General features: G+C 41.0%; 3 protein-coding genes across 5 annotated transcripts in view; 1 reads left to right on the plus strand and 2 right to left on the minus strand.

Annotated features, from left to right (window-relative positions):
• LOC143215260 (protein daughterless-like) overlaps positions 1 to 8230 on the minus strand; it is a 180455-nt gene extending 172225 nt beyond the window's left edge. The window contains exons 1-2 of the mRNA XM_076437237.1: positions 7998 to 8230; positions 5413 to 5717 (exon numbers count right to left, since the gene is read on the minus strand). Of these exons, the coding sequence (XP_076293352.1) occupies positions 5413 to 5494 (82 nt within the window). The 5' untranslated portion in view covers positions 5495 to 5717; positions 7998 to 8230. The remainder of the gene's footprint in view (positions 1 to 5412; positions 5718 to 7997) is intronic.
• Positions 6041 to 7991, minus strand: LOC143215262 (uncharacterized). 2 transcript variants are annotated; one of them, XM_076437244.1, is made up of 5 exons: positions 7501 to 7991; positions 7278 to 7389; positions 7131 to 7200; positions 6881 to 7018; positions 6042 to 6594 (listed from the first exon to the last, which is right to left on the minus strand). In XM_076437244.1, the coding sequence occupies exons 2-5, from the start codon at positions 7353 to 7355 to the stop codon at positions 6524 to 6526; spliced, it is 357 nt and encodes a 118-aa protein (XP_076293359.1). In that variant the 5' UTR covers positions 7356 to 7389; positions 7501 to 7991; the 3' UTR covers positions 6042 to 6523. The 2 variants fall into 2 exon arrangements, with proteins under 2 accessions (XP_076293358.1, XP_076293359.1); XM_076437243.1 differs by having other exon boundaries at positions 6041 to 6594; positions 7278 to 7991.
• A 478-nt stretch (positions 8231 to 8708) lies between the features above and the next one.
• The window catches only part of Gata (glutamyl-tRNA(Gln) amidotransferase subunit A, mitochondrial), a 38114-nt gene continuing 27174 nt past the window's right edge, over positions 8709 to 19648 (plus strand). The window contains exons 1-4 of one of the 2 annotated variants that reach the window (XM_076437226.1): positions 8709 to 8888; positions 8979 to 9523; positions 9580 to 13025; positions 19273 to 19393. In XM_076437226.1, the coding sequence (XP_076293341.1) occupies positions 8995 to 9523; positions 9580 to 10610 (1560 nt within the window). In that variant the 5' untranslated portion in view covers positions 8709 to 8888; positions 8979 to 8994 and the 3' untranslated portion in view covers positions 10611 to 13025; positions 19273 to 19393. The other variant, XM_076437225.1, reaches the window with a different exon arrangement.

Raw genomic sequence — 19648 nt, forward strand, 5'->3', positions numbered from 1 at the left:
CCTGTAAATGTAGATTATGCTCATCCCTCGCGAGTGTGCGTCGACGTGCGTGTGCCACGCACTTTGGACTTGGCCTTTCCTAAGGAGAGAACCGAAAAGTCGCCGACGCTGCCCACGGGAAACCGTTTACCCAGGGAGTTCTCTCGAACACTGCTTCCGGGAGACGCGGTGCAAACAATCGAACAGATCTATGCGGCTCTAAAACCACTTGCTAATCAATTGATCAACTCTTTTCAGGCGCTTCTCGAAGAAGTTGTGGGTTGCAGAGTCGTTTCGAAGTCGTTTTGGATGTCGGTGCTTTGGGTTGAAGTTTATATTTCCATAGGTAGTACTAAATACTGACCTATTTGGAACAGTCAAGAGAAGCTATGATTGTTATCTGAAACGTATTGAAATAAAATCACAGACTCACCAACAACAATGAATCATACCACTGCGAGATAGCAATGTAAAGCAACTATTAAATCGTGATTACGAAATCGATGCTTCTAGTCTATTCGCTGGACACTCCATCACAAGTGAAACGGTCATGCTCCATGTAGCTATTTTTATCACCCTTATAGAATACATTGAAGAATATAATCTTCGTGTAGCAGTGTTATTGAATGCTGTACAAGTCGCGGGAGAACCGCGCATCGACACGAGGCATCATTTCGAAGGAACTTCATCCCCCGTGTAACAAACCCGGTCCCATCTATCAGTCGAGACTGGCAAAACGAATTTCCATACGCGAACCATGGCGATTCCGAAGTCGTGTGCGAGGCGCGTGTGCGGCCAAAGGAGTGGGACGAGCCGAAAGTAAGAACGAGGGAGAGAGAGTGAGAAAGAGTGAAGGAGAGGGCGGCAGGAAAAGAAGGATATAGTGGGAGTGAGGAAAAAAGAGGAGAGAAAGAGAGAGAGAGCAAGAGGCAGGTGCATCACGGTGACACTCCCTCGATAATTCTCCGGGAAGCGAGACAGAGCCAGAGAAAGTACAAGAAAGATGAAAGAAGAGTGTGTGAGAGAGAGAAAGAGAATCCAAGAGGGGAAGAGAATAAAAAGAGACAAGTCAAAGAGAGGGGAGAGAAAGAGAGAAGGACAAAGACCGACTTATGGGATAAGAGAATCGTGGGAGAAGGAAAGAAACGGAGCTAAGTCACGAATGTTGTGTCTGGAGCTCGTTTATGGTTGTTCGCTGAAACTCTCGCTCCGGGGAACGAGAGAGTTTCAGAAATGGCGTTTCTGGGGTCAGATCGGATCGAGAAGGTAATCTCTACGAATTGCTTGCCAGCCGAGCTTACTCATCGCTGTCGTTTACCTAAAGAAATCTAAACCTTAGGCCTTCGAGCAGAACACACTCACATGAAAACAAAATTCCCTTGTTAGAAAAATTGAACGGGTGTCTAGTAAAAAGGCGCGCGTGTTCGATGCAATTTTAAAGGGACATTTTGCATCGATCAATGAATCTTTTTCCATTCTCTTTAGCTCGCTCCGTGCAATTTCGATCGACGATGGATAATTAATGCGAATTATTTACCCTTAGATTGTCGCGCGACCGCGCGCGCGCGTGGTTACGCACGCCGTTCAACGTTTTATCGTTTCCTGAAACAAACTCCGCTTCAGGTAGATTTACTCGTGAGTCACTGGCTGATAATTTTAGATCGGATCGGACGTCGAGATCCGCGCTCCTGTTTTCGCCGCGTTACATGCCACTCCCGATCATTTTGCCGGCGACGGAATCGAAAGTTCGATCGAAAGGAAACGCGTTCGACCCGATACGGAGGACGCTGGAGCCGCGAACGGGTCGCTCCTGATGAGAAGAAAATATTTCTGGAGCGTCACGGCCGTGATTCGATCGTATTTTTAGATACCCTTGCACTTGGACCGAGCCCTGACCCTTTCCAAATCGTTCGATCCTCTCGAACTATAATCGTTCCGGTGTTAACCCTTCGATTCTGTCCGAGAATATTATTTCTTAAAATCGAAAACAGGAGACAATCGACATTTGTTTTTCTTAGTTGAGCACTGCGATGCCCGAGAGAAATAAAACGATGCGTAATTACGAGAAAACATAAATCAGAATTGTCACAAGGAGAAAGAATGATAAATTACGGAGCGTGAGTCGAAAGCTTAATTTCAAGCAAATGGAACGAAATAATGCATACGTAAGCCTCGGAGTCAATAAGAATTAAGGAGTTTGATTGCATCCGGAAGATACCAACGTAGCGAAGAAGATACCGGTATTAGTTTTATCTCTTAACATGTTTGCTCTTTAATATCACCGAGTTGCAGGTATGTTAAACTTTCTATTTTGGAGTGTGTCTATCGCCAAACCTATTGGAGCACGCCGATTATCAAAACTAAACAATTATTTCAAATTAATCGAGCAATGGTTTCACTAAAAATTTGGAGTATAACAGATGCTCCTGTAAATGAATCATTGTCTTATTATTTATCATTTGTCACGACTTCTTAAAAGCGGTGTATAAAATTTGTATTTTTTCTCGTGATCACGTTTCTCGCGGTTCTAGTGGTTTGCGAGTTCGCAGGACACCCAGTATCATACACAATGTTTCCACTCGAAGTAGCAATCGTTGAAAATTAACCGGGCAAAACGAGCGAAGAATTAACCGGATTGTTGGCAATTGACGACCGGCACGCCAGAACAATTGACGCTTAACGAACCCGACACCGCGCGACGCTCAAACATCGGAATATAAATGAGTAAGACGAGAAATCGATCCCAAAACAAACGGACATATATTTTCGAAATCGACGTTGATCCGACACTCGAAAACACCGCGTAAAACCCGACAACGAATCGCCCCGTCTGTGTGCGTGCATGTATGTATCTAATCTCCGATTAAACACGAGCGGCGCGCGTGCATCGTATAATAAAATTGCGGCTCGTTCCCGTGCAATTAATCTATCAAACATTTCGCACGTGGAAGTCCCACTTCCGTTGTTAATTTACGACACGGTTTATCATGCGATACAATTTAGTCGAATTGTAACAAGTCTTACGATTTCCCGGAATTGGAATTCCATTCCACATCGGGGACAAATTTTACATTTAAATTACGACGATCTAGTCCCGTTATTTTTCAGACCCAAATAATCATTCCGGACACAATTTCTCACCTCTTAACCACATCAAAATTGTTAATTTAATTAGTTGTATTTATTTTCTTTTGTTGGACATGATATTTGGTCCCCTCAGGGTTTCAAATTCATTTACCAATCCTCTTCCTCTTTCCACTCTCACCATCGCCTTTTCAGCGGGACCTACTGTTTATGGTGGGTTCCGAACCACCTTAATTAGTTGTATTTGTACACATATAATTATTGACATTAGACAAGATCTTTAGAAAATGTTATTAGTAAATTACATTAAATTAAATTGCGAGCAAAGCGCACAATTCACCGAAAATAATTTTTGCAACTAGCCTGTCCATTATACTACATTATCGTAGGTGTAAGAAACATTTTATACTAATTATTGTACGAGTTATTATAGAAATAAACTTCCGGAGACAAACTGCCGTTTGAATTTCCCGCGCGAACAATTCAAAGCCGAGGTTCGAGCGACGAGGGCCCGCGAAAATTCGAAACTCGCCAAGATGGCGTTCGGCCTGAGATGAGTACCTCTGCCGTTTTCTAAACAGCATCTCTCAAGCTAAACAAACAGCTGGGGGTGACCAAGTACGATCTCGGAATCCTGTTCGTCACGCGAACCGTTCGATTATGTGTCTTCTTCCCGACGCTGCCTGATATTGTATACATAAACATTTCGAACGATGTTGTAGTTCGCTACGAGCAGAGCACTACCATGTTTTTTATCGTTATCGGCGAAAAATCAAAGCTGGACAATGTCAGTCCGATAAGATTGGTTTTTTTAAGCAGATAAGAAACATTTCGACGGTGGTAAGCGCGTGTACAGGCATCGATAATCTCTTAGAAAAAGAAAGAGAGAGACGCGTGCATGGACAGACCAACGAAATAAATGAGAACCACTTCGCGGCATAAACTATGAACCAGTAGTTGATGAAATACTATCCTCGATAATAAATAGTCTATACGAAACTATGATCATAAATTTAAAAGTTTTTGTGATGCATAGACTGCGGATTTTATTAAAATGACTAGCAGCTACATACGTACTCACTTTGGTACTAATATTCGTGCTTGACCTAAAAGTAGCTTTCTTCTTCACATTGGAATGTAAAAAAATAATTCGATGCTTCGAGTTACAGAAATGCAAATGATGTGGCTGCAATATGTAACATACAAATTAGGATAGTATTCGAAACATTTTTGCTCGAGAGCGTAGCCAGTTCTGTTTACAACACGCAGCAGTTACGGCGCATCGTGAAGAGCCGTTTCGCTCGGTCTCTCTCTTTGTCTCCATGGAGAAGCGAGGTTCTCTCTCGCTCCGGATCGGGCAGGTGTATGGAAAAGAAGAAAAATAAAAGGAAAAAATACGCACGACAGTCCCTTCCCCTCGATATCACCCGGACTCAGTCCGCCGAGAAAAAGACTCGGATTTATGGTCTCGTGGCATTACGTTCGAACGATTAACCTCTAACGATTGCTCTCTTTCTTCCAGCGGCGTCGCCGGAGAGACACGTGGTACGAGGAGCGAGCGAACGAACGAACGAGCGATCGCGGAGCACGCCCAGTCCGTGGGCAAACTTTCAACTAACGCGTCTCTTTTCTGCTGGCATTCATAAAACCGAAGGCAGTCGTGCACGGGTATTCACGCGTATTCGCGAAGAATCTCTCTAGTAACCTTGAAAAGTCTTTTTCTCGGGCGGGCCACAGTCGTCACGACATATCGCGGGGACATGTCACAACAGTGACGCTGTTGCACATGACAGCACCGTGCTGAGAGAGAATAGCGTGTCCGTGTGTCTCTGGTGTGTGTAATCCGTGTATAGGTTAGGTTATGATTACATTTTTCCGTGTCCCCGTGGTAACGTGGATAAAATTCACTGTACCCAGGGGCGAAACGACGTAAAGGGGCAAGGTAGAACACGAGGATGAACAGATCTCTCCCCGGGGGTTAGTTCACTACGACGGGGCAGCACTGTCCAAAGCACTGACAAGCAAACCAAAACACAGAACGCAGAGCGGAGTCGGCCGAGAGATTCTCGTCCGGCGCGATCCTCGAGACGATCGAGGGCTCGATCGACCGCACCACTACACCCAGACGATTCATTCAACCTCGCGGGAGATATCTGTCCACAGAGGTTAGCACACCAGAGCGACGCGTTCGCTATATTAAACCCGCGATGCTTGATCGTAGCCAAATGATCACCAGAGACACACAAGAGACTGGCCGTGTATTTTTCTCACACGGTGCGCACGCACAGCACTGGGATTCCGGTTGTCGTGGCTCGGGAAAGGGACTGTTTCGTGGCTGACGACACTCACCGGGCTGCTTGTTGGCGATCTTATTGAAACAGTTCTGAAAGACCTCGTAGAGATGCATCGGCTCGTCGTCGCTGGCCGCCATGTTTTCACGAGACGAGAAAACGAGTGGACGTCCGTGGTTGAGCAGAGTGGGCACGGTTTCGCGGTGCGGCCGCGCGCGGAGCCACCCTCCTCCCAGAACGGTCACGCACACTACTGAACCAAGCCGCCTCACCGACGCGCTTCTTATAGATCGCCGCTGCCGCCATCTAGCCTCCGTCACTTGCGCCGCCGCTCGTACGCGGCAAATTCAAACGCACTTCCTCCTAAGGGGCATAACTTTTAATTACTCGCATATACAATAGTATTTACAACATCAAAACTTTAAATTTAGTGTTTCCATCATGAACAGAGATGTCCACCACACTAGCAAATATCTATTTTGCATTAAAGTAGTTATTTTGTTGAACAAAATGTTTCCCACGTTTCGGTTACAAAGGAGATGCAAATAGGAATTAATTTCGTAGAAAAATCAACAATCTACAACATTGTCTATCAAACTATTCACTTATCGTATTCGGGTTTATATAATTAATAGGTAAATATACGGCGAATATCGAATCCGATGACGACATAAATTCACACAGTCTGCAAACCGATTGTTGTGAGCAGTTTTATTCACAAGTTACAAATACAAACAACAATATATCTTCGATAATAAATCTTCGTTAATTTAACATACGAAATATACAACTAAGATAAAATCTATTAGTGTGGTACAATAATACATTTCTTCGTGTAGTATTGTGTTACGATCTCCTGTCATTGTTAATGTATAAGCTGATACCAATGATTGGTACGGCAGGCCACACGTTTCGATGTGTAAATACGTTATTGCTGCATTACTGAAAGGAGGCAATGTCTCTGTGTAATCACCTCTATTCGGTTTGCCTTTAGCAAAGAGTATGACTATTGTTCGAAAGGCTTTCAATCCATGGAATTTTTGTTGTAGAAAATAGATCTGAGTATCGCTCAATTACGCGTGCTTACGTATCTTATTGTTAACACAGATAAAACAGAGAGCTTGATATCGGCTTTGACATCAATTTCTTTTAAATTTCATGTCGTGCTCTTATACTCCGGCAAAGTCCGAATTCTGTGGGACCGGGTGAGATATGTCCTCATACTCCTGTCGTCCTAAACCTAAAATAATAAAATGAAGATTATAGACGTGCACTTCTGTTATCTAAATCACATATGTAAGACAACAATACGATGCTCACATTACAGAAATAGCAGAAATATTGCTTACGGGAATAATAAGCTAAGTTTGAGACAATATAACGACAACAATTGCAGATGCAATAAGAGTAAAGTAAAATATATTCTACAGAAACTTAAAAACATCTCATGCACCTACTTAAAGCAAAAGTTTGAAGAAGCAACGCAGGCCTACAAAACACAGATCTCTGTCCAATCTATTACTGACCCATTGCTGGACTCTGCGAGAACATTGTTGCTAAACATCCGCCTCTCGCTTGGCCTATTCTCAGAAGTGATATGCTCGTGAAGGCACGCACGATTAGATTTATAATCATAATCCCTGCGCTAAACTTCTCTGATGCATCTACAAGTTTGTGTGATCAGATAGACACATCTTCTGTGTAAGCAGGTTAATCAAAACAATATAATACCATACGGTATATGTTAGTCTTGAATCCATTAAAAATCTGACTTACATGTTGTTGGAAAATAAATTGCTAACGTTATTACATCAAAAAATATGGAAAGTACATTTATGAATAGCGCCTAAAACAATCAATTCGATTATGCGCACATGGATAAAACAGTACATAAGAAACTATATATGTAGTTTACTAGCTTACGAATTGCAGCGGTTCGTCTGATTCGATATGATGGATAGCCCATAATATACAAATAAAGAAGAGAAAATTGTAGAACATTACTGATCTTGGACACCAGTATCCCTGAACACTCCTAAAAATCATTTGTTTAATCTACTTAACAGAGAGTCGATAATCTAAACTATAACTCGATTATGAAATACTTTGTAATTGACATGTATTAAAATATAAAATATATTCTTACCATGTTACTAGCACTAAATGTATTGCAAATATCACCTGAAAAAAATCCGATAGGATCGTAAAGAATGGTCTTAAAATATCAGGTCAGTATATGGTGGTCTGATTTCGCGAAAATTGCGGTATTACGTGAACCGCCGCAATGATATGAGAAACTCGTCAAGCAAGTTATGGTATTGTTTCATTGCCATCCACCCTTACATAAGTGTATTTTATTTCAAACGTAAATGTATACAGCGCTGAAAGTGTCGCATGAAATGTCGTTTCGAAATATAATTATGGGAGATTACAAGACATCTGTTCTATGAATTAATCTCATTTAAATACCTGCGAGCGGAAGTGCAGGGGAAAAGCAACACGAATGTTAAATAAAGAGGATAACGAGTAGTTAACATGCAATGAACGGCATTTGGAATTGCGAAGAAAATCACTTTTATCCAGCGGAAAATATCGCGTCAAAGAATTGGAAAAACATAATATAACAATTTCGATAATATTTACCTTCAATGGGTAGTGCGATATACTCGACGTATCTGGCATTTTCTTAAGTTACAAAAGCGTGTTCGAGTTTATAAAATTATACTGACTGACGCTCCTCTTCTGTTTACAACAATTTCCACTGATTGTCTATCGAGTCACAATTGTTTTGTACGATTATCAAAATCGAAAGTGACTCACTCCTTCGAAACGCCTCTTCAATACAACGCGAAATCGTGTGGCGTTGGTTATAGTATACATAGATAACCGTGCGCTTCTAACAGTGGGAGACCTCTAGGAGAATGAATATCAGAGACGGCAACTATCTACACCGACGAGTACCTCGTCGGTGCTATCTACTTTCAAAAAATGACTGTGTTCCCTTGATTTTTAAAAAAGGTTGTGATCAAAATAAAATTAACAAACGATCAAAATGAAGTAAAAGAGCAGGAGGATGGTAAAATTATTGCAGAGTTTGTGTTGTTATTGTCACTTTCTGTACAGGAAAAGGTGTTAAACATATAAGAACATTTAACAGGGTTTTCTAGGGTGTCTGATGATAATCCTTTGATATTTCTAAAAAGGAACATCGTTTTTTAAATAATTCTAAAAAATCAAAATTTTAGTCTTCTCGAGTCAGATGTCGCTGGATTATTAAGTCTGTGTATCCAGCGAGCAGTTTTGACTACAAGCTTGAGCGTTCTGTCACCGTGTGGCATTGCGCTCTAAAAAATTTAAACGCTGCAAATGATTCTTGCCGAAATTTGCATTGTGTCTTACAGAAAAGACGGCAAACATTATAGACAGACTAATAAAAATAATAATCTACTGCTTTTAATTATGATTTTCTAATTGTTTAGATTGTGTTTATTGTAATCTAGTGTCTAGATTGAAGTTGGAAGACTGTAATTCACGGTAAGTGCCCATTATATTCCATAATTTATACAGATACCAATTGAGGTTATATTTCGCGTAGAGGTTAGGAAGACGTAGTATTTCTTTTAGCGTTGTCGACCGAAAAATGAATAAATTACTTTCTGCGCCAATAAAAGAGATTAGCCAGAAGATAAATGTTGGTGATCTGCGTCCTTCGGACATTACGAAAGCCACTGTCAAGTTGACAGAGCTTATTAAACCGTTAAACGCTTACATCACTGTCACTAGTGAAACAGCAAGTAAAGAAGCACAAGAATCAGATGTTAGACAGGGCAAAAATGGGTTGTTGGGCGGGCTGGATGGAATTCCAATTGCAGTTAAAGATAATTATTGCACAAGTGGTCACGCAACAACATGTGCCTCGAAGATGCTTTCAAATTTTGTTCCTGCATACAACGCAACTGTGTATCAACGTTTGAAAGATTCTGGGGCAGTCTTAATAGGCAAGACCAATCTTGACGAATTTGCTATGGGTTCGGGAACCATTGATTCATATTATGGGGCAACTAGAAACTTGTGGAATTCAGATATATCAACAAAGTATTATCGTAACAGTGTTTCCCAAGAAAAGTGTACAGAACAAAGTAGTGATCAGAATTCATGGCACATAGCAGGTATAGTTTATTAACTTTCTCTCCTTTATTCCTTGTAAACGCTGTAAAAATTATAGGTGGAAGTAGTGGTGGCTCCGCCGTAGCTGTTGCCACTGGAAGCTGTTATGCTGCATTAGGTTCGGATACTGGTGGTTCAACTAGAAATCCAGCATCGTACTGTGGTGTTGTTGGACTGAAATCCACATACGGTTTGCTATCTCGATATGGACTTATTCCCCTTGTAAATTCTATGGATGTACCTGGTATTCTAGCAAGAAATGTTGACGATGCTGTACTGATTTTAAACGCTATAGCTGGTCCAGACGAAGCAGATTCAACCTGTAGTCGAAACGAATATGTACCGTTGAATTTACCAGATTCAGTAGACATCAGTAACCTTAGAATTGGTGTACCAAAAGAATACAAGGTCAAAAATATAAGTCCTGACGTTCAAGAATGCTGGGACGAAGTAGCTCAGTACTTGAAGGAAGCCGGAGCATCTGTTTCTGCGGTATCAATGCCGCATACAAGCTACTCTATAGCTTGTTATTCAGTCTTGAATCGTTGTGATGTTGCCAGCAATTTAGCTTGTTACGATGGCATGGAGTATGGCCACAGAGCAGATGAATGGGAATCCATGCAAGAACTTTATAGAAAAACGAGAACAGAAGGTTTCGGCAGAGTAGTGAGAGAGCGTATCCTAGTCGGAAATTACTTTCTGTTGGAACAGAACTACCAGGACTATTATGTAAAAGCAATGAAAATCAGGAGACTGATCGCCAACGATTTTGACGCAGCGTGGAATAATAATGTAGATCTCTTACTCACCCCCACCACTTTAACAGAGGCACCGAATTACGACGAATTTATTTCATTGGATAATCAGACCCAGTGTTTGATTCAAGATTATTGTACTCAGCCCGCTAATATGGCGGGAATACCGGCAGTCAATGTGCCAATTAAACTTTCTAAAAGTGGTCTACCTTTGTGCCTGCAACTTATGGCTCCCCCTTTTCACGAGGAGAGGCTCCTTAAAGTAGCGAAGTGGATCGAACAAAGAGCAAAGTTCCCGAAACTTGAGCTGAATGACATATTTTTAGGCGAATAAAGTGGTTTTTTTTTGCAGCAATCCCGATTTTGTTATTTCTATTCATAAATTCCGAATAAAATTTAGGAGTCTCCGTCGAATTATTCGCAAAAATATTTTTAAAATATTCGGTTTATATTCTTTCACGATCTGAATCAGCGAAGGACTCGATCGGGATTCGCGACGTCTGCGACATGCATGAAAAGTAATATTATTTCCGCGCGGCTTTACGGTCGCTCGTATAAAGGCAATTGGAATTTAAATAGATACCGTGTTCACTCACACGGTTATTGTAGCATCGTGAGATACAAATTATTGTGCTCCTACGAGCTATCGGCCGTATCTGAAATTCTATTCATCGAGTAATCAGGTCGCGTTTGCTTGCCACGATGGAGGACCCTTCTGTTATTGCATCGCAATGTACCGTGCTCTACGAATGAATGCCACGCCGATATATGCAACTGTAAATTACTTGACACCGGTCGCGAGTATGAAAAGGGGGTAGAATTTATGTTAAAGTGGACAGCGTCGTAATTGAAGCCTGGTAAGCTCGAACACTGAATTTCGTGCTTTCTCTTTGGCTATGAACGATGTACATTCATGAATCTCCTATTAAAATACGGTATACGTATATTACGCTGTAATATCTCCACGTATAGAGATTTTTCTCTTTGAAAATGGGGGACGGACGACGACCGAAAACTGTCAGGAATAGAAATTGCTATTTTAGGGCTGTTTAGGGATTACTTGGGCCCTTTGTTAGAAGTTCCGTACACGAGCCCTCGTCCGCGGATGAAATTCCCCCTTTTCAATAGAATCCCGTTCTACCTTGATACGTTTAAATATTTTCCACGCAACGAATAAGTATATTATAAATTTCTAATTATATTTTACAAGATCTGTCGAACGTTGTTACGATCGAAAGCTTTTTATTCGTGAAGTATTACATGCGAATTTCTCGAACAGCGGGTATTCTGCCACAATGTTCCGACATTTCGAAGTCTATTGTCCCCAAGAGGCTTGAGGGATCGACTGACAAACAAACAGTATTGTGTACGTTTCACGTACCACCCATTGAAGTTCCCTCAATAATTAGATCGCTCTGACATTTCAGTCGATTTTCGTTGCGAATGTAACACGGTGACATTTTGATAATTTCTTCCCGTGGACGAATTCGAAATTCATGAATTCGAAACCGACGGGAAAATGAGGAAGAGATGAAACGCGGATATCGGGATGAATTCTTCATTGTTCACTCGGTGACACCGCGAAAACCGCACCATCTGAAGTTTTCGATGTCGTTTCCAATTTTTTGGAGGAAATATAAAATACAAATATTCAGTTTCGTAATTTTTCAATTTTAATCCGAAGAAATTCTGAATGGAGGACGACTATTACTGTTTCATTTTCGCAATTTGCATTATTTGCTGTCTTTAGCAGAGCACATGTCTAAACAAATTCCTAAAAAAAGAAGAGTTGATCTATATCAAAATTATTTCCAAAATGGGGATGACATAAAACAAATCACTCGTTCCCGTAAACAATAGATGTAACTCAAACAATATAGAATTCGTCATTTATTCAGTAAAGTGAAGAAAACAGCTTAGGGAACGTGACGTATAAAATATCTCTTGATCCTTGCGTGCTCGTGCACCGAATATGGCGTAGCCGCAGCGAATTGCTAATTACACAGAGCGTTGAATAAATATTTCCCGCAGTAGGTATTCGCAGTCTTAACGTCCCTGGTGTAACACAAAGGATGGTCGTTGTTCGGTTCTGTAGTAAGACCCAAGGAGAAATGTAAAATATTCGATGCACTTTGATAAACGTCAAGCGGAAAGTGTGATCGCATTTTAAGGGAGGTTTCGGGGAAAAACAGGGTTGGGCACGACGCTGGTGGTGCGCATGCGTTGGCCCGGCCGAGGGCTGTCGTGTCGCACTCTGCCGACGGATCCGCCAGTCGTCGTGACGACCTCGAACCGTCAGTGTCGCGAGCCGTTCGGATTAATTCTGGAATCGTCGTCGTTCATCTCCTCTGTCCTCGTTCTTTCTCTCTCTTTCTCTCTATCTGTTTCTCCCCTCTTTTCCCCTGTCTCTATTTCCCCACCTGCACTGTTGTTCCAAGAGCTGATTGTTTTTCATCCCCGCGGCGTTCAGCGGTGAAAACGTGTGCGATGTCGAAGTGGCGCGTTTCGAATCGCGACCGATTTCGCGCCGCGATCAACAGTGTCGTAGGAGTTCGTAAATAAAGCGGAGGATCCGCTGTGCCCCCTTTTGTGCCCCCCGTGGAACCAGCCCCCTTGACACAGGGGGATCCCCCTAAAAGTAGAATCGACAGTGTAGGCGCGTTCGTGTTGCGCAGAAACGGATAATTAAACGTAACGGGGATTTAAACAGGTGTGCGCCGAGAATCTTCCAACAGCGGACCACCACAAGGTAAATATTCAATTGATTTTTCGGATTTAGCTGCACTGTTGAAGGTCGCTCCTAGAGTTACGCTGCTATCTATTTACAAACTGTTTGATTGAATGACATGATGTGGACTTGCTCGCGACACGGTCTTCCGGGGGTCTATTGTCCTACCGATAACCCAGTTCGGCGTGGACGAATGAAAGGCTGCGATTAAGACGACTGCTAATTTTTACTTGTCGAAATTGATGGGGTATTTTTTTCAACGTGGTATAATGTTAATTGGCAGGGAGGACTAGAAATTCTGAAAATTAGATTAAGTTTTCAAAATAAATTGATTTCTTAGATAATCTATCAGTCAAATTAGAAATGCTTTAGAAAATTCTAAGTTGGATCCTCCAATTTTAGGAGTTGTTTCCTTGTTAGGGGTTGCACGTCGAGTCTATGTTGAATGTGCATTGAATGTATGTTGGAGAACGTTGTATGTGTGTATGTGTTGAATTAAAAAAATGTGTACTGTTCAGCTGCAAACCCATTATCAACGATTGAACGTTACATTGTAATTGACAAGGTGGTATTTTCGAAAATGTCAGTGATAGAATCTGTAACGAGACACTATGGGCGCCATTTGTATTATTAGGTCCGCAGGATCGGAGGTATTGCCATTGAAAAGACCTGTTTTTTTTGTCTTCAACGCAAAAATTGCACCGTGCAATTTCGTCCTAAAATATTATTGATTTTCGTTGTCCGTCTCTATTATCACTCACGCATCAGTACAGTCGCACTTTAAGTAGTAATGGACTGTTCTGTTAGTACAAGCACTATTGACACTTGGCGCGAGAGGTTAGGGTGGCTACAATAACCACTGTCGAAGCAGCGCGGTGTCAATGGTAACGCGTTAAATTGAATCATAAGGATTGATTAAATAATCAAATTTCGCGACGAACATTGTCGATGTTACGCAAATAATCAGAAATAATGAAAAATGTAATCAGGACATATGAGAAAATATTTGGATAATTAATTCTGCTAATTAATTAAATGAAACGAATGCTGGGGCGATGAAAATTGAATATTCGAAGTAAAAGTAATTAAAACCGACAGATCGCTGTTTAATTATGAAAATGATATTTTCTTTTGTTTCCACGGTCCGCATGTTTGTAATACATCATTTGTTTGGCGTCTACTATTTCTTAATTAGAGTGATATACATTCCACCTTTTTCGAGTAAGTCTACAAAAATTGCACTAACATTCGCAGTCGAATAATTGCACAATTAGAGGGTACAAACACCTAAAAGTTAATTAGAAACCAAGAAGGGATTGATTTGTCGGTCCGAGAGTTTTCTATCGACGGTGAAGTGAAAACCTAGCCTCTGTTAGGAATACCAATAGGGATCTGCACATGCAACTTATGCGCAAAGGCCCCGCGGTCTGTCGATGCCGCTAGCCTAATAGAAACGTCACGATTCCGTGGTAAATGTTTACTAAGAAGGAGAGCGTTATAGTCACGACTAGAGAGCTAGCCCGTCTGGTTGCACACGGGAACGGGACGAGCAGGCGAGAGATGAGGACGCAGATTCCTGAGAAAGTTTATAGTGATCATGGTTAAAGATATTAAGGTCGAGCGTAAGGCAACGATTTAACTTTCCCTCGAAACCTTATATTCTCATATGGCATGAAAGCCGATCAATATCCTCGAAATAGAACGAATGGGTACACGCTTCATGCCGCGTGGGGCAGACAAGCAACATTTTCCGAGCCTCGGTGCACCCTAATATCAACGGCACCCTATTATCAGTGGAAAATTGCCAGAGTCACGAAAACCACGCTCGTCTTTTCTAGCCGATTTTCGCGCCGATGTATAATCGAGACTGAAAGAATCCAGCTCCGCATCTAGCTGGAAAGAACACAAAAAACAAATATTAACACAACGTTCAGGCTTGTTTTCTTGCTAAGCGTATTTTCAAACAAGAGTTTATTTATAGAATTTCATTCAGCCATTTCTTCATAGAGGTACTTCATTCATAAATATTAAAATTCATTCATGAATTTCTTGATTTTGTCATGTGGAATCTTCCAGCCGACGGAATAATTTGATTCTTCTAAAACGATCTATAAAAATAGAAACTTGCATAAGGATCTATTCATAGGCTTCCGGTGAAGTATTCTAGATTCCGGTTAGGTAAAATATGTTCAAACGATTTATATATAGTTCAAGAATAAATAAAATTAAAATATTCGCGGAGGGCTACACACCTTTCCGGCAGAGTTTCATTTGTTTGAACGTTGTGATAATATTTTTGGGAGCAAACGCTGTTGACGAGCGCAGTAAATGCCGCATTAATTCTCCGTTGTGGTTTCGAATAACGAAGGAGTTTGTTAGGAACGTTGAAGAAGTGTCTAAATTGTTTCGTGTTTGTTTGCAAACGAGCGACGCGCAGTTTTCCTCGGCGACCTCGTTCCAAGGAAAAGACAACGAGGAGGTTAAATCTAATCTACGCTCGTGTGCCGTGACAAAAAAAGGTGCATTACGGGCCGCAAAAGTGTGCGCGTTACGTGAGCACAACCCATATCGTCGTTGCAACGGGAAACACAAAGGGAAGGTTACGCGTTAAAGATAAGGCAGCATCGAACGGTTATGAACCGGCTAATTTTATTATCGCGAGAGAGCGTGCTGCCGCCGCGTCGGTGGACCCCATTTCCCGTAATGCTTAATTTCTCACTTCGTTCATTCCCCGATCCTGATTCCTAAACACACGTTCGCGCCACGCCGTTAGCGCACTTTATTATTACACGCGTTGCAACGACGCGTCGCCTGGCAATCATATTCCACCCTCCTTTAAAACGTCTGGCACAGAAGGAGACGATTCTACAATTTTAAAAAATAAGTCGGAAATGTAGATCAGAAATGTTTCATAGGAGGTTTTGTTCCCCAGGAAATTGAGTTTGAAAATTCACGCGCTGTGGAATAGGAATCGTCCGACGCGTCTGTGCATGACCTACTGATTCTACTTAGAAATGCTAAGCACGCGAACTCGATGTATATTCTCGAAAACAAAGCCTCTTATGAAAAAATTGTAGTCCACTTTCTTGACTTATCTTTTTATGTAGAATCATAATTCCCTTTTTGGTTATATCCCCAGCTATCGAACAGTCTGAATTACGTTGTTCCGAAAGTTCATCGTAACAAAAATTTGTTGAAGTGAAAATACTTGAGACTGTAGGAGTTATAGGTAAAATATGTCGCGGAAATTCTTTTGAACGATGTTTCTTGCTCTCCAGTTTTGTATTTATGTAAAGTCGACATTAATGTTCTTCATAAAACGGGATTATTATCTTATGCATTTGTTTTCCCTCGGAAAGACACGCGGCCGAAAATATTCGTCTAAATTTACACCGGAGCCGCGTTTCTTTCTAGGAGTCGAGCAATTTTTTAATAACCCGCGGCCCCGTAGGTGGAGAATGCTTGTGTCATTCTTTTCGAAAAGCTCGTTGTTGGTCGAAATTAATTTCGCCCGGCTGAGATTCAACTTTATCGATGAGGATTATATTTAGAGAGGTCAGAATGCGCGGCCTGAAAACGCGAGATTTCGTATCATGTGTATTTTTATACGTTCTACCGGAGTAGACTCATCTCTACGGCCACCGGAGTACATATTAAGTTCCCCTGGAGATTCTAATATCGTTGGTTTCTGGGGGTTTTTTGCGAGCTCTACTTCTGTCGCATTGATATCCCTCTCCGCCGACTGAATATTTTAAACTATCTTGATACGATTCTTGCATTCTGAAACCCAAACGCAACCCTTATTGCATTTAAAATTTCAGTCTGCTTTGCATTCGGTTCACAAAGCGAACATCTGGGATCTCGGTGTATTTCGTATTCGTTCGGCGTACGGACTAATTCTTTTTATATTTAAGAAACGCATTCGTTGCGCCACTGATTTTTCTTGCATTCGATGGCTTCGAGTATTTTGACGAAACTCGGAACATTTTGTATTCCTCTAACATACACTGGCACATCCTTTTACAAGATTTTGAAACGTACGGGATTTTGTGAACTTCATAAGACATTTTATATCTCGTTGATGTAACTCCTTTTGATCCTCAAAGCTCGGAATATTTTGTATTCTTTTATTATCCACAATGATTTTTAACATTTTGGAACGCGTTGAATTCAGTGAATGCTGTACTAAGCTTTTAAAATTATTAAAATATTTTGTACCCTTACAATTTTTGAAACTCGTGGATTCACTTTGAATTCGAAATGTTGTAGAATCATTTTCCTAGGGGTAAACCCTTTGTCAAACAATTCGATGCGTTCAGGGTTGCTATCCCGGCATTCGAAGGTCCAGGACACATTTTACATTCGTCAGGGACACCGAGTGGATCCTTTCTTTACCCCCCGCTACACTCCGTATCCATTAAACAAAAGGATCCACGGAATGCGACGTACTTTTCCCGCGACGCAGATGATCCATTCGAGGTTCAATTGGAATACAAAAGGCACGTTTACGGACAATACCCATCGCTGGGCCTCCGAATGGCTTCCCCCTTTTGATACGCGACTCGCGACTAAGTACCTAAACTCACTGTCACTGATATCTTTCTCCACCGACAATGGATATCCTCTCTTGCAGCTTGAATTACGATGCTGCGAACAGCCGAGCCGGTATATCTATTCCGGCCATATTTTGCTATCATTTTTTCGCCTGTTCCAGTATCCTATCGCGGAACAGAAATAGAGAAACGATGAAATCATAGTTAGATCAGAGTAGTGTCGACCTATGATAATATCAGCTCTCTAATTAGCAAATAATCTTACTGAATAAAATTATCTCGGTTGATGATATCGTTTATTCATAAGAACAGTGACACGGCTCGAAATATATTTCTAAACAAAGTATAATAATCAATATGTAAATCGTGGTTTACTTTGTAACTAATGTGCATAACAATTAACCCAGTACATATCTAACTAAAAACAAATTATTTTACATTTCTAAGTTGGTGAATATGTGTATACATATGTACATTAGAATATAATAGAATATACTCTAGATACACTAGATTAGATACAGTGGCCCACAAAAGTGTTTGTACGCCCTTTAAAACAGAATAACTTTTTTATAATTGCACCAAACGACCTCGTTTTTTATTTATTACCTCGTATTTTCACCATTCTTAACCGCTTGTAGCTCGTGTGTATCTCAATCGATTTCGATGAAAGTATGTGTATAACTAACGTAGATCTAAAAACATATATTTTAAATTTTCATTAAGGGCCCAAATAAAAAACTTTTAAGAAATGCCTTTTTCATTTTTGCATGCATCCTCGTAAATTATAATTTTTGGAAAATAGTTTTTGCATATCATTTCGTAAACCTATGCTTCTAATTGATGAATTGTATGAACACTTTTGTGGGCCACTGTATACTAGATTATACTAGTTGGCTCCTGTACAATCTCCTCTTTTCTTACGAATGAATGAATATTACATGTTTCTGCTGGTTGTTATTGAGAATAGCAAGAAAATGTCGAGCCTGCACAGTGCTTGCAATTTGATTAGGTCTGGGTCAGGTTTTGTTCTCTCCTTGATTTTTGCTAACGTCCCGCCGAACAACATGAAGTACCATATTTACGTTAACGTCAAAGCGACACTGATATCTCTCTTGGCCAACAATGGTAGCCCTCGAAACGGTTTGAATTACAGCATCGCAACCGGTTCGAGTGGATAAATGGTACCTGATCCCACTCGGCTTGGCACGTGATGCAAAGTAGGGTCAAGCCGGCGAGTATTCTAGACAAAACTGAGTCTCTCTCTCTCTCTCTCTCTCTCTCTCCACCTCTCTCTCTTGAACTGAAGTTTCTAGTGCAACGACCCTAGACTGTGTAACGATTAACGGAGCCGGCGAAATCATTTATTGATAAGCCAAGGGATATTCACAGACGCGGATGACACCGATATGGAGCAATTCACCTTTTACCTAGTTCCGTGGATCGTTCATCGATCACCTAATCGAATAATGCTCGTCCCATTTTATTCCTGGCCTCGATTACTTTCTGTGTCAGTTAAATCAGATATTTTTTTTACATCTGCGAATTATTCAGAGTACTAGGGGAGATCGGCTTTCATCGACGATTCTAATTAACTATTAATTTCGATCAACGTTGATATCGAGGAAGCAGGTTTAAAAATATGTACAATTAAATTGATATTAATAGAATCCTTATTTTTATGGAAATTGCTTTTCTAATTTTCGCTCGCTTTTCAGGTTTACTGAAGAGGTCACCAGACAGTGTATTTGTGTATCACAGTGTCTTATTCCGCGGTTGTGAACGCTGACATCACCTGGAATACACAATTCACCTGCCGATCCACGTGATCATAACTCGGTGAGTTTTTAATCCAATGCAAATTCTAATTCAATTTCTATATGTAATTGTGTGGTGTGATGCTTGACCTGTAATACAACTGTACGCGTCAAATTATTGGTTTAATCGATGACTTCAAGCTCTTAGAACCGGAAAGATGTGTTAATAATGCCCGGTATTTAAACTGCAATGGAGAATTTAAAACTGCAACTGCATCGTCTACTGCAAGAATTGCAGTTCTACACAAACTTTCACTATTACTATACAAAATGGAAT

This window comes from Lasioglossum baleicum, chromosome 13 (genome assembly GCF_051020765.1).
Source record: "Lasioglossum baleicum chromosome 13, iyLasBale1, whole genome shotgun sequence".
NCBI lineage: Eukaryota > Metazoa > Arthropoda > Insecta > Hymenoptera > Halictidae > Lasioglossum > Lasioglossum baleicum.